Source organism: Nuphar pumila, chromosome 2, assembly GCF_984573655.1.
Source record: "Nuphar pumila chromosome 2, dmNupPumi1.hap1.1, whole genome shotgun sequence".
Taxonomy (NCBI): Eukaryota; Viridiplantae; Streptophyta; class Magnoliopsida; order Nymphaeales; family Nymphaeaceae; genus Nuphar; species Nuphar pumila.
Genome location: NC_143250.1, coordinates 115824501 through 115839133, shown reverse-complemented (window position 1 = coordinate 115839133; position 14633 = coordinate 115824501). Strand labels below are relative to the sequence as shown.

General features: G+C 40.4%; 1 protein-coding gene across 2 annotated transcripts; it reads right to left on the bottom strand.

Annotated features, from left to right (window-relative positions):
• Positions 1 to 3835: 3835 nt before the first annotated feature.
• On the bottom strand, positions 3836 to 8961 carry LOC149846848 (phosphatidylinositol 4-phosphate 5-kinase 2-like). 2 transcript variants are annotated; one of them, XM_089996608.1, is made up of 8 exons: positions 7552 to 8961; positions 6746 to 6913; positions 5969 to 6134; positions 5741 to 5851; positions 5451 to 5644; positions 5229 to 5353; positions 5058 to 5118; positions 3836 to 4597 (listed from the first exon to the last, which is right to left on the bottom strand). In XM_089996608.1, exons 1-8 carry the CDS (start codon positions 8580 to 8582, stop codon positions 4300 to 4302), a joined length of 2154 nt encoding a protein of 717 aa, XP_089852734.1. In that variant the 5' UTR covers positions 8583 to 8961; the 3' UTR covers positions 3836 to 4299. The 2 variants fall into 2 exon arrangements, with proteins under 2 accessions (XP_089852734.1, XP_089852735.1); XM_089996609.1 differs by lacking the exon at positions 6746 to 6913 and having other exon boundaries at positions 7552 to 8660.
• Positions 8962 to 14633: the final 5672 nt, after the last annotated feature.

Sequence of the window (14633 nt, the reverse complement as noted above, 5' to 3'; positions counted from 1 at the left end):
TCCTTAGGACAGCGACTATAAGTACGGCAGGATAAGATCAGCACAACTAAATCTCTGATTCTAAGGGTGATTTTTTTGTTCCTCCCTTAAAAAGAAAAGAAGAGAGAGAGAGAGAGAGGAGTGTCACTGTGAGGTAACACTAACTCAGAGTCCAACAAGGAAATCATGATGTGATGCATATGCTTAATTGGTTATATGAAAGGTCCCACAGGTGCTGCTGGACAAGAGTTTGTGGCACACCTTTGCATGTTCCAAGAGCAAATGATGTTAAGAGTTACCACTTTATTGCTTGCCTATGACTAAGTGTTCCTCAAAAAGGCAAGATGAATGAGTTGCCTAGTGCATCATCTCCCCATCTATCCTTGAGTGTGCTCACTATGATGTGATTTTTCTTTGTTTTTTATTTTATTTTTTTCCAAAAGCACCAAGATGATCAACTTCCAAGTGATGAAAGAAGCAAATTCCACACAGTGCCATGTTCCCTCTTTTAAATTTGTGGACTATGATTGCCGATTTTTTTTCCTTCATAACGTTAATGTGGTATTATTCCAAAGTAAAGGATCTCTTCATAATTGCCGATACTGATTGCCTAAAATAACAGCTGAATTATCCAATTTATCTGCTATATCGGTGGTATGGTACGTGCCATTTTGGCCGTGTCCCTTGTGAGATGAACTGGACATGCTATGACACGCCACAACCTGAACACATACGGATATTATTTTTATATTTAATGGTTTTTAAATTATATTTCATTAAAAACTATTTTTATATATCAAAAATATGCTTTATTGTTTAAAAAGTTTAAAAAAACAATTGTGTCCTTGTATTCTATTTTTCAAAAAAAAAATCCAAAATTATGTCTCGAACTCATGTCACGTATCAGGTCACACCAGTATATATCTTTGTGACGTAGCTTAGCCGACGAAATTCTGAGGTCCACTTATAAAATGTGGATTGGAATTGAGGAAAATCCTATTAAAAATATCACTGATGAATGTAAAACTTTATTTTGAATCTAACGAGTTATGTTCCAACTTCTGGGAGCTCTACACCAAGTGGGTCTTGCAGATAGGCCTTTTTGTCACTATACTAATGTTATCCTTGGTTCAAAGTCTTGAAGGGGGCGTTTGTGTGTCACTAAAAATCTGGGTTTTCTGTAAAAAATACATCGATAGGCGTGATTTTTTCGGGGAGCCCACAGTGTCAAAACAAACTGGTGAAACTGTTTTCTAGGGAAAAAGGAGCCCAGATTCAATGCTGGGCACTCTTTTTTCATAGAAACAGTTTCCGTTAAAGGGGGTCTGATTCCAATTCCACGAAAGAGGTGCCATGGCTTCCTCTTCCGTGACACGCAAATGGATGTGAAGTGTATACATGGAAGAGGAAATCAAACCATATTGAGGCAACCATGCTGAAAATGTGGTGTGTAAGTATTGCTGAAATTGATTAAGGCCCTGTTTGGAATCCTTTTGGCTTTCTACTAGTTTCCAAACAGGGCCTAAGAATCCTTTTGGCTTTCTACTTTGCTGGAAGGTTTTCTCAGGCAGGGTGACAGCTAAAGTTCAGTCTTCTTGGTTGGATCATGGTATTCAGTATCAACAAGCCCATGGAGTTTTAATTAGGCTGCTGCGTAGAGCCAGCCCGACTAAGTTTATGACCATGGGTAGGGGTGTCAACGAGTTGGGTTTACCCGAACCAAACCTTATAGGGTGGGAGTATGGTGGTGACAAATAAGAAGACTCAATTAAGACATGGGTCCAGACCTGAAGGTCTGATTAATAGATGGACCCGAGTATAGTTTGTAAAAATTTATACTCGACCCAACCTGAATTCTGATTAAGACCTGCAATTTTTTAATGTAAAAATGATTAAAAAATATTACTTTACCGTGTACGGTCCCGGTCTGGTTCATGTAATTTTTATCTGGTTGGAGTATGATTTCTCTTATAGGAGACCCAATTAGACTTGGGCCCGGACTCGATACCATACCCGAAAATCTGGTTCAAGTCTAGTTCCACCTGGGTTCAAACCAAACCCGACCGTTGACACCCCTAATCATGGGTCAGTTTTTTAGTGTAAATATAAAAAAAAAAAAAATAGTATAAACAATATGCGAATTATGTTTTTGTTTTACAGGGATTTTGCTTTCAGAAGAACTGCAAAAAGTAAATGTCAAGGAAAGATTGGACAGCAAGTCTCTCGGGAATTAACCAATGAGAGAATGATGAAGGACGATCAGTGCTTTGTGATAGAGTGAGAGGCATTTTGGTGATAGTAAAATTAATGGTGTTGGGGGCAGGCGGGCACAAACTATAGGATACAAAATGAAAAAGTGGAAGGTCATATTTTTCCCTCCTTTTTTGAAAAAATTGGCATTCATGTCCCCAGTTCATTTTGTTTGCTTCTGCTAGTTTCTTCAGTGCCATCCAATACAGAATCGGTTTTGATTTTCAAAATAAAATTGATGGATCAATTGATTTAATTTTTTTTAATTAAAAAAAAAACGTTAAAATGAAAAAATCTACCAATAAGTAAAAAAAATGTGGATATAATTTATAGTATGACTTAATTCGATGCTGAAGGGAATGGACCGATTCAATTCTGACAAACTTGGTGCTAGCAGGAAATGATAAAACACATCCCTACTAGTGGCAACTATTATTGGGGCACAAAAGGGCTCCTTTTTTAGGTATCAGGTCATAATCGGTACAGCAGCACTATTAATTTCATGCAACAAATGCAGAAGTAATGCATTCAGCACTATTATCTCATCAGGCGACCACCTCTTACCATACCCTGGACCACCCCTCAAATGGTAGAGGCATTTCCTGACTGTTACTGAGACCAACCACATTTGATGGGATATTGGGCAGCATCAGAACCATTTGGTCTTTTTTTCATTTCACTTGAAAGCTACAGAGCACCGTTTCCTTTAACCAGACAGGGGAAGAGGGGGACATTTTTAGAGACATAAAATCCAGAAACTAAATTACCACAAAGCCCCTCCTCACAATCTATATATATATATAGAGAGAGAGAGAGAGAGGACAAATCGAAGGAGACGGTGCGTCTGAAGGAGCAGTGCACGCCTGCTAAGGGAACCATTCACGAGCATTAAACGCCGTTAAGCACCAAAGTACACGCTTTTGTTAACTCCTTCCCACCTTTTTTTCTTGAGTTCTGCGTTAAGTTTTCCGATGAGAAGCAGAGTTCCCTCATTTTCAACACTTCCCCAACATTAATTGCCTGTAACAAGCCGCCGCCCCAGCTTTAATCAAGGAGAAGCAGAAGCCGCTGACCAGCTAGTTGGGGTTTGCTGGTGAAGCTGAAGGGATGGTGGGGGAGGAAGAGGGTCCCTCTTACAGGGAGGGAGGGAAGAGGGAAAAGAGTGTCCCAACTCCCAAGTATGCCACGTTGGTTTTGGTTACCGTTATTATTCCTTTTCCTCTCTTTTTTGTTTTTTTAATCTGTCATCAGCCTGAATCTTAAAATTCCAGAGAGGTGCTGACCAGTCAAATAGTGACACGTCCATGTCAAATGACAAACCCGTCTGATTTTTTTCTCAAGGGTAAAAGGTCAAAAGAGCAAAAGGGCATAGACCGGTAGAGAAGAACCAAAAAATTTTTTAAAAAAAAGAGGAAAAAAAGAGTAGGAATGAAGAGGGTAGATATTTGCATCTCTCTCTGAGTCAGTGTGCTGCTTTTTTTTCTCTCCTTTTGATGCTTCATTGCCCTTGCCCTTTTCTCCCATTCCTCGCCAACTTTGCAGTAAGGCACTGTAAAAGCAAAATTTAACACAGCCCCCACCAACCAAGGAAAAGCCACAAAAATAATCACACAACAGATAAGACTTCCCTATCTTTTCTTTCTTCCAACATTGAATTCCTTTCAATCTTGCTGTTTTCTTCTCTCTAACTGTACAATTATTTGAATTTCTACCCAAAACTCAATTTGGGTACCAAGAAAAGAGTAAAAAAAAAAAGAGACAATAAATCCCAATTCCACCGTCTACATGTACAAATTTTCCAAATGCTTCACCATGGCTGTCTTCAAAATTCAGCCAGTGTATCATCCAAACACGCACATCTCATTTGTTTTATCACTCACAAAAGCTGACATTCCATAACCAAGAGGCAACGGGCCTGCTTAATGCAACCGAGAAGGTTACAATCACGTTCCTTCCCTTACACAATCGATCTCACACTGTTCCTCTGAACCCCTTCGCTCCGCCAGCCCGCACTGTGGCCTTCAGTTGAAGTTTGTGGCTCCCGTGGTCAGACTGCGCCATGATTTAAGATCAGTAGTCCTCCATGAAGATCCTGCTAATGAAATCCCTGAATCTCTTCGAGTATAGTTTCGGATCCACGGCCGATATTGATATCGGATCTACATGGAAAGACTTGTAGGCATGTTCCAGCTTCTTGCTGATATCGTAGTCTTGAAGTATGTCAATTATCCCAAAGTAGAGGATTACATCATACACCTCACCTGCTGGCGATCCGCCACCATTTGACAGAATGTACTCAAAATCACTTCTCCGAACTACTTGCTCGACCCTAGCAGGCATGTTTGCACCAAGTCGTACCAACGGTTTGCTGCAGAGAAAACATGTCCAAGTTATTCTAGACTCATGTTAAAGAAATCAACAGAAATTTCAAACTGCAACAAACGAAACAAAATCCCCTTCTGTTTTTGACAGGTGAAAGATTGGTGCTCTTTTAACAGTGAAAATACAAAATAAACTAGAGATGTTATCTAGGATAGGCTGCCATATATGACAAAATATTTCACATATTGCCAATTAACAATGGAATAGGGAGGGAATGCAGATCAGGAAGGTCAGGCACAAAAATCTCCTAGCAATTCTAATAGTTAATCTCAATACAGGCAAGAAATCATGCCATTTTCACAAAAAAATTAGATGACTGTATATGCTTTTAAAAAAAAAGAGATTCATGAATTGTCTGATGCAGGAAGGAGAAGTTCAGTAGTCTCATGAGGTTGTGTAAATTAACACCAAAAACCAAAAATATGAAGAAACAAGAGATGACATACCAAGCAGCAAGAGGTCGATCTTTGTCCTGGTGAAAACCAGCATGATCTGTTCTTCCTTTGCCTGCACAAAAAATTAGTGAGTTACTCATCAAATCATAGATTGAACAAGAAAGTGTTTTTTAATTGATTGAATATCATTCCAAACTCAGTACATGGATGGAATAAACTTACAAGGTGAACTAGACGAATCCAGGCCAATTTTGTCTCTAAAAGGGTCACAAAAATGAAGGCCAACCAAAAGACTGTAATCCATGATCCGTTCCGCTTCCAAGAATTGACAGTCTCTGTCGATTTGCCTGAAGATGGCAACATAAAACGAGGCATCAGACAACAGAGGTGCAAGTCAACTTGACTCTTGGAAGAGAAAAAATATTCACAAAAATGAGAAAGTACCTAAGCAGCTCCAGGAACCAAGATCTTTCAAGGCGGAATACAAAATTGAGATCAAGGTCTTTGAGGGTGGTAGTTTCATCAATCTCTCCCTCAGCCTTGTCGATAGAACGTCCATGTGAGGAACCTTTGAGATCAAACCTCCTGTGTATTCGATGCTCTGAGCAGAACAAATTGCCCATCACAATGAATCTCACCTGATTCAAATCATAATAACCATTCAATTACAAAACTAGTTCAATGCAATTTTCAGCATTGATTCCAAAATCTCAGTAACTTTCATGGACGTTCACCTTGGGACCACCAGCAGACTTCACACAATGAACACCATAAAACTTGGTCACAAGGGAGTTCTCATATTTACGAATGTGGTAGTAATAGCTTGGAAGCATCCGAAGTAGAACCTGGGAATACATTAAAGGAGAAAAAAAACACAAACATGAATTATGTACATTTTGTATAACATCAATTCAAAGAACACCAGAATTTAGAGGAAGTGGTTACTTGCACAGAAAGCTTACCTTTACTTCTGATTTTTTCACAGTCTTTATCATAAAACGGTCATCGTGGGTAAGGTAGAAAAAACTGCCACTTTTACCAGGAGAAGACAGCTCCCTGAGAGCATCATTTCCACAGATTGATATCATGTAATCAGCTGGGTCAATCTTGAAGAGGTGCCGCAGGTGTCTAATGACACAGAACAGTACTAAAATTAACAAAACTATTATTGATGGGCAACAACCGTGATAGAAAAGGAAAGCAAAAAGATCACCAGATTGTCAATGATAGACCATTCAACTAATGAGCATTGTCACCTAAAGGTATAAATTCTTTATAGCAAACGGGATCATATGAATGACTCGAAGAAGAATAACCGCCCAAATGCTCAACCCCAGCAAATCATCACAAAACACCCTCCAAATGTTGGAAGTCACACTTCATGCCCCACTAAGAACGGAAATTCCAAAAAACAAAACAAATGAAAATCCTCAAACAGTGGAGAGTTTGTCGCTCAAGAGGCAGAAAAGGTCACTCCAAGCGACAAAGGATCAAAGTTTCAACCATCAACACCACAAACGAAGGTTTCAGCCCCCCATCATTTTCTCGATGTCCACGTCTTTGAAGATTATAGTAAAACATATCGAATCTCAATCAAAAGCTAAACGCTGATGGCCAAAACAGCCATCATCCCGAGATTTTCGAAATGAAAGAACGGAAAATCCGAAAGGAAGCAAATTTTGGAAAATCAACAAACAATGAAAAGCAACCTGGATATTACAGAGATAAAAATTGCAGACCTGAAAACAGCGGGGCAGTAATCCTTCCACCTAAACTCCACGGACTGATGTGGAGGAGTGATCTTTGATCCCTCTGGCGGAAACCTGATCCAAACCCTCTCCTTCGGATCAAAATCCGCCGGCTTCAGATCCTGCATCAACGATGCTGAGGATTTCCCTACCGAATACCTATATTAAGAAAAACAATGAAAATCATAAAAAATCAATTTTTTGAGAAGATGGACCAGTCACCTCACCAACAAAGCCACCACTCACCATTATCCTAATAAAAAATAAGACAACCAAGGGAAAAGGAAAAAGGACCAACATTATACATACGAAGAAACCGTAACCTAAAGCAACTAACAAAACCCAAAATCACCATTAGAATACTGAAGGAAATCATGAACCTTCAAAGAAATAGACGAAAAAAAAAACGGTAGCCACAAAAAAAGAGAAGGATATAACCCCCAAATCGCCATTTGTATTTGTGAAAAGATACCCATTGTATGTGTAAACGAATGCTGGAGACGACTGAAGGCAAACCGCAAAATATTTCGCAAAATAAACCAAATAAAACCCGAAATTGCCATTCAAATCTGTATAGAGGAAGGAAGAAAAAATTGAATCAAATACCTTCATGAAAAAGAGAGAAACATTTCCACCATTGCATAAAATAAAGAAACGCCCAAACTTTGTTTAGGAAAAGCAAAACACACCCATCTGAATACAAGCTAGGAAACGCGAAAAAAACACAAAAGCAAATCCAAAAAAAGTCACCAAAATGGAATTCCCCAAAAGAGAAAGGAGGAAGAGAAACCGATTACCTTATCCCCAATTGCAGATTCAGCATCAACTCGTAGTTCTTATGCCCCTTCGATATGGCATGCCCCTGTTTCTTCGCCTCGCAGGAGAACCTCCCCGGCGTACCACGCCTGAGGTACCCCAGGCCACCTTCTTCCCCTTTCCAAAACACCGAGTTCCCGTCGACGATATCGCACGTAATATCGCCGGCTTCCCCATCCGACTCCCATATACAAATCCGATCGAAGTTCCGGCTGAACCTCCCGTCTGCCGACGACCTCTTCCTCGTCGTACCCATTCCTCCTTCCCGACCTCCCTCGCCTCCTCCGCCGAGATTCCGGCATTCTGCGAACCCGGAGCTCGAATTTCGGCTGTGCAAGAAGCTTCCATCCGACCACTTGAACAACCCCTCGCCCATCGGGACGCCATTCTCCCACTGCCCCTCGTACCGGCTCCCGTCCACCCAGGCAAGGAACCCCTTGCCCCAAATGACGCCGGAGCGCCACTCCCCGTCGTACTCGGTGCCGTTCTTCCAGACGTACCTCCCCTGCCCCTCCTGCAAGTTCCTCTTCCAGCCGCCCTCGTAGGTGTCGCCGTTGGCGTAGGTCTTCCGTCCAAAGCCGTGCTTCTGGTTCGCCGCCCACATTCCCCGGTAGGTGTCGCCGCCAGTGCCTGTGAATGTTCCGGAACCGTCCATGAAGCCGGACTTGAACTCGCCCTCGTAGGTGGCGCCGGACGGCCACGAGAACTTTCCCTTGCCGGAGGTCTTCCCGCCCCACCACTCCCCCTCGTACATGCACCCGTCGGACCAGAGGTACTTCCCGACGCCGTGCGGCAGGTTTCCGGCGGACTCGCCGGAGTAGATGTCGCCGTTCGGCAGCACCCTCTCCACAACTTGAGGCCGTACGGTGGGGTCGACGCTGGTGCTAGTGGTGGGAAGGGGGAAGAGGAATGTGGTTGGGGTGACCCTTTTGGCTGTCTGCGGCCGGCGCGTGGATGGCTCCGAGTTCGAAACCACGACCTCCTCCAGCTCGTCCCCCTCTTCCCCCTTCATCTCCTCGCCGCATTCATGGGGTGTGCCCACGCCCCTCTCTTAGAGAGAGAGAGAGAGAGAGAGAGAGAGAGAGAGATCAGCAGCAAGAAGAAGACATCCCTGAAAGACTCTCTCTATATATATACATCTATCTATCTCAGATTGGTGTTACCGGCTCCTTTCCTTTAGAAAACCCACCCCCAGAAATTAATTTATCGGGTCGTCAATTATTTCTTTTAAATGAGTAGCTTCTGTAGAGAGAGAGAGAGAGAGAGAGAGAGAGGTAAAAGAGAAAAACAGAAGCTGGCCAGTAGCAGGAGGCCCCCTACCCAGTCTGCCCCTAACTCTCACCACAGTTTTGCGTTCACGCCACCGCTTCGCCGTCTAGGCAACCCCGCTCTTTTTCTCACCTTTGTGTTTTTTATTCTTTTTATTACCAGAAGACATGACACGACACGTAACGGTACGACACAATGTTCCGACAATCGTGAGTTTTACCACAATGCCCTTAAAATCGTTGAGTAATCTTTGTCCCTTTTGTGTCATGTGTTGGCAATTAATTATTGCGATTTATTGAAAACCTTCCGAGGGGGAAACGCCTACAAGCAATCATGCCTTACCATTTTTTGTGAAAGAAAAAAAAGCTACTAAAAAAAAAATTCTAAAAATACGCTACGGGGGGGAAGGGTGGGATTTAGTGTGCGTTATCTTTTTTTTTTTCTCTCTTTCTTTTTTTTTTAAATTATTAGGTGGCGTTTTCTGTAACATTCGGACCAAGATTCGATGCGTTGCCCTTGCTTTTCCTATTTCTCTATTTCTTTTTTTTTTTCATTCAATCCATTATCAGTGTCAAAAGTGATATTATTCAAATTCCAAAGAAGACCTTCTTGTGTTTACTTTATTATCATCTAGATACAACAGCCGGAATACCACCTTCCGTCTTACAGGTGGTTTGCCGTTCCGGTATTGGGACTGTGTCCCAGTGAGAAACCGTTTCTTTGCCGGCACAACGGCAGATCGATGAACGGCGAATATGATGTGTTTGTTTCTCGGGGCATGAATTGGTCCATTATCCGAATCGGCTAGTGCTCCCATGTAAGATTACAATCAGAGAGGTCCACGGTTGTGTTTGGTCCAAATCAAAATGCTATGTAGTAGTTCCAAATCTGAATCTCGATCCGAATGCAATCCCGTGAACTATGGTTAGGATCCATATCCAAGATTTGAAATGTATATGACAATTCTGAATCCAGTAAAACAAGGCCGAAAACAAGCCTTTACTAACCTGACTCTGATCCGTATCTGAAAACGATCTGATTAAGCAAATCCAAATTTTACCTGATTGCACATTCTGATCTTCTGTAAGGATCTGTGTCCATAAATAAATTGTCAGATTCGTATTGAATGTCTGATTAAATCCAATCCATTTGCGCACCTACTGAAGGGGGCCCTGGATATGTATCCAGATTGGAAATCTGTTATCCAGACCTGAGTATAGGTCTGGTTGGATCTGTCTTGCCAGCTAACGCAAGGGAACTAGATCCAATCCAAGCGGATGGATCTGTCTAGCCAGCTAACATGGGAACTAGATCCAACTCAGTGGATGTAACGTATGGATTCCACAATTGGCGGATCTAAGAATGCGAAGCTGATGTGGATATCACCATGTAAGCTTTGTCAGTTATTTTTCTAACAATACCGAATGAAGAATCACCAAAGATCCAGTGTGTCTACCAGATCCGAATAAACTTGATCGCTCTTGGTGCTCTAGTTGACTCGACCTAGTCTTTCTGGTAGAGCGAGTTGGTGCATGAGTGGCCATTGTTCTCAAACCAGACCTTGCTGCTCGCCTAGTGGTTGACTCGACTGGAGTTTGGATTGGATATCGGAGCGAGTGAAACCCGATAAATGGACTTACAATCTTCTTTCAAGTCCAATTATGCAAATAGTTTGGATTGGCATGAAGGTGTTAAAATCCAAATTCAATAAAGTCTGAAACTGAGTTGCATTTAAATGTTTGCGTCTTTACATCACATAATAGTGAAACGCATGCTTCAAGAAATCTCCTTGCCTATTACAAACCACACGGTTCACACCCAAATGGGCTGTACCAAATTGGATCGGATCGGATCGATTAAATCCACATCCGAACCGTTTATCTTCTGAGCCAGCAAGCTGCTCAGCTGTTTATTTAATGGCAATTAATCATTTACTTTTTTCTTTAATGCAGCTCAAATGCGTACTTCAAATTGTTTTTCTGTCTTTAGCTAGTGCACCAACTCATCTCATGTTCTGTTAGGGTGTCCCACACGTTCAGCAGGACATCTTTTAGGTGTCCCACGGTGTTCCACCCTTTTGCCTGGGGCAATGATGTCTTGAACACATGGGACAAAAACCAAAAAAAGATAAGCAGAATATCCAAGACCAAAACTCGACTTGTTTAGGACATCTCCGCCCAGTGTTCAGACAAGACTGTATTACACAGTTCTGTTTTCACGCCATCAAACAACCCTTTAAAGAATTAAGTATGGAAGGCAATTTAATTGTTCTATTGGACCAACATAGTTCAAGTGAGTGATGTTAGGACCGGTCCGTATCCCATATAGTTGGATATCTGATCCAAGTCTGACATGTTAGTGTTGGATTTGAATCTTTGAAATAAGATATGAATGTGCATTCAGATCTGATTGGGATCTGCTACTCAAATTATCTTGGGATTTGGATCAGTATTTTATGTCAGAGGTTGCAATTTCAAACCTTTCTTTACCAGATCCAGTATTGCTACATGTATGTCGAATCCAGATTCGACCTTCCTATTGGGAGATTATTCAGATCCGGTCTCAGATTCCTTTACGCTGTTTGTATTTCTGATTCAGCTTCGGATCTGGCACTATCTAGCCTAGGTCCAATACATTTTGCACTCCTCTCTTTGAAACAAAGTTGAGAATAAAAGGGAAGTCAAAACAACACCACAACCAAGAAGTTTGGGCTCTTTTTTTGTAAACATCTAATAAATTAAGCCGCTTTCTGTAATTTAACGTAAGATGCCGGTAGGATGCCTGAAATTTTTTTCTTCACTACTTTCCATTTTTCTATCTTGGTGCCCAAAAACTTGTCCTTTCACCTTTACTTTCTCTGCCTTTTTTGCCTCATATTTGCACATAAGTAGTACATGGATGTTTGTCACAAGAGAGAGAGAGAAAGCCAAACCAATGTTGTCAAAATCGTATCGGCTATCGAATCGTTTGGCCAACTAATCTACTGAATTGGCCGATGACAAAATAATTAAAAATATTATGTGTCAATTAAAACGTGACACGTGTTAAAATCATTAAAATAATATTACAAAAATAATTTTAAGCAATTTTTTTATATTTATTAAACATTAGCCGATTCAGGTTGGTATATTTATCGATTTTCTGCCGATACGATACTGACAACATTGAGCCAAACCATGGCTCAAAACAACCAATCTATGAAGATAAAGGAGAGGAAACTTGCATACATAGAAATAGAAAAAGACAGTGAGACAGAAATAGACACAAAATAATGGTTCTTTCATGTAATAAGCTCCTACCATCCTTTGCTTAGTGATATACTCCTTTCTTCTATGATGTTTTTGGATCTATTTGAATGATATAATTGCAAAGGACGCACTATGTTTGATAAAACTTTATGAAGGGGGAAATTGCCTTTTGCCAAACATTGGAAGGTTGTATTTTGATAGACAATTGATGTCTTATCAGACACCAAGTTAGAATGGCAGCTTGCTTTTGGATGAGTCACACACACCTATCAAATTCAGGTTAATTTTATGGCTAAAGTTGTTGCATACCATCATGTGGAAAAGGTGTATACTATAAAGGAATGTGTGCAACAGAGCACCATGAATCTGAGTGCACCTCCTTTGGCAACAGTGCACACCAATGATGTATCGGTTTGGATCATCTCCGCCCGATTGGACGTTGGGGTGTACCAAACCCTGTAGTGTCTGGGTATGGTGATAAATAAGAAGATCCGATTAAGACCTGGGTCCAGACTCGAAGGTCCTATTAGTACATGAACCCAAGTATAATTTGTGAAATTTCATACCAGACCCGAGTTTCGATTAAGAACTGCAGTTTTTCAATGTAAAAATAATAAAAAATATTATTTTACCTGGTATAGCCCGAGCCTGGTTCATGTAGTTCTTATGGTGTTTGGGTATGGTTTCTCTTATGGTAGGTCCAATTGGTACCGGGTTCAGACCTGATACCATACCCAAAAATCGGGGCCAGGTCTGGTTCCACTTGGGTCCGAACCAAACACGACCGGTTTACCCTTTTTTAGTTTTTTAATGCAAAAGGTCATTCAATTTTTTTTAAAAAAGAGAGATTATTAAAAATTTTAAATAAAATTAGCCATTATCAAATTGATTTTGGGCCAATAAGATACAAATAAGCCAATTTCAGGCTTATTCGCATCAATACTGACAACACAGGTACACACCATTGTGCAAGATTAGCATAAGAAAGGTGTGATTGGGAGCTTGTTGCTGCTGTGGTATGCATGTTTATGTATAATTATGAATTTGGTTCGAAAACAAGTTTACACAAGCAGTTTCTACATTGTTATATACTTGGTTTTTAAAAGGCTAAAACCTGCTTTCTCATTGTTGATGGTCGCGTGTTCATACAACTTTACGGTAGCCAATCAAAAACAAAAAACTTTTAATTAAAGGTAAGGATTCTTGAATTGATTTTGTACCTTCAGCTGATAGATCAACTGCATGAAACCATGCTATTGGCTTTTCTTCACACGTGAATATATATATATATATATATATATATATATATATATATATATATATATATATATATATATATATATATATATATATATATATATAACAAGAGCGATAGAGAGAGTAGCATGTAGATCCTAAATAGTCTTATCTAGTAAATTGTCTTAAATGGCTTCAAAAGGCCTATGCGTAAGTGTTTGCTTAGTTTAAACTTAAAATTTAATTTTTGTATGATTTACTTAGTAAGAAACATGCTTTAGATTATATACATTTCATAATTACAAGCGTTTGTGAGGTGATCTAATTTACTCGCTAATATCACACTAAAACTTAATGATTAAAAAAGGCCATGTTTTTTTTTTGTTAAATTGATTTAGTGTAAAGTATATTTTACAGTAAATAAAAAATGATAATTACATCCACACGTCTAGATTTAGTGAAAATATATGTAGTAATGTTTTTTTGAAGTGTTTAGAAGATAAAATTTGAAATTGAATCCCTTACACTCAACATACCAAGGTAGTCAGGGCCTCAAGGCTTCGTATTTGGCAATGGACTCATAAAAGGAATAAATGACTCAATTCTCGAGGAGTTGCCCCACAACTTCATGTAAGGTATGAGTAAAAAACCTCGCTTCAAAGTAGCTATTTTCATGTGAGAATGTGAGAAAGTAGGTTTTCAAACTCAAACACCTTTTCACTTGTCACAACATATCCCCAAAACACGTGTTGCCAAAGAGATCGCCTGAGTGGCGCTCTTCAATAGTATGAGTGATTGGATCTTGTACACAGAAAGCCCTTTTGGGTAGAGTTTGTTGACCAAGTCATTGAGAGGTTTAGGCCCACGGTATTGGTGAACCACAACGTGGAATTCAAAAATCTCAACGGGCCAATTTAGATGACTACCAAGTGAAATTTGAAAATCTATGCATTATTTTGCCCCAAGTCGATGAAGAGACCTTGCTTGGGTCCTATATCGGTGGACTACGAGAGGATCTTTGTATCGACGTCTTAGTTGTAGATGTGAGGAGTCTAGAGGAGGCTTATTGGGTAGCCAAGCTTCATTACGAGAAGCAAAAGAGACTCTAAAACATATGAAGGCCAAACTGGCCTATCGATAGTCGCAGTTATTCCTCGAAAGGCCAAACCAAGCCCAGCTCATCCAAAAGGTAGTGTCAGCTCCTAAAGTGGAGCTAATCTCCCAATCTCGACATGAAGAACACATCAAAGGGTTGTGCTTCAACTGCAACAAGAAGTGGTTCAAAGGTCATGCGTGCAAGTGTTACCATA

What these genes read in the sequence shown, in the direction of transcription:
- LOC149846848 (XM_089996608.1), bottom strand. Translation starts at nt 8,582, where the DNA reads ATGAAGGGGGAAGAGGGGGACGAGCTGGAGGAGGTCGTGGTTTCGAAC. An exon ending in TGAAAAAATCAGAAGTAAAG is followed by an intron (nt 5,852 to 5,968) that starts GTAAGCTTTCTG and finishes ATGTATTCCCAG; the next exon opens with GTTCTACTTCGGATGCTTCC. An exon ending in GGATTCGTCTAGTTCACCTT is followed by an intron (nt 5,119 to 5,228) that starts GTAAGTTTATTC and finishes TTTTTTGTGCAG; the next exon opens with GCAAAGGAAGAACAGATCAT.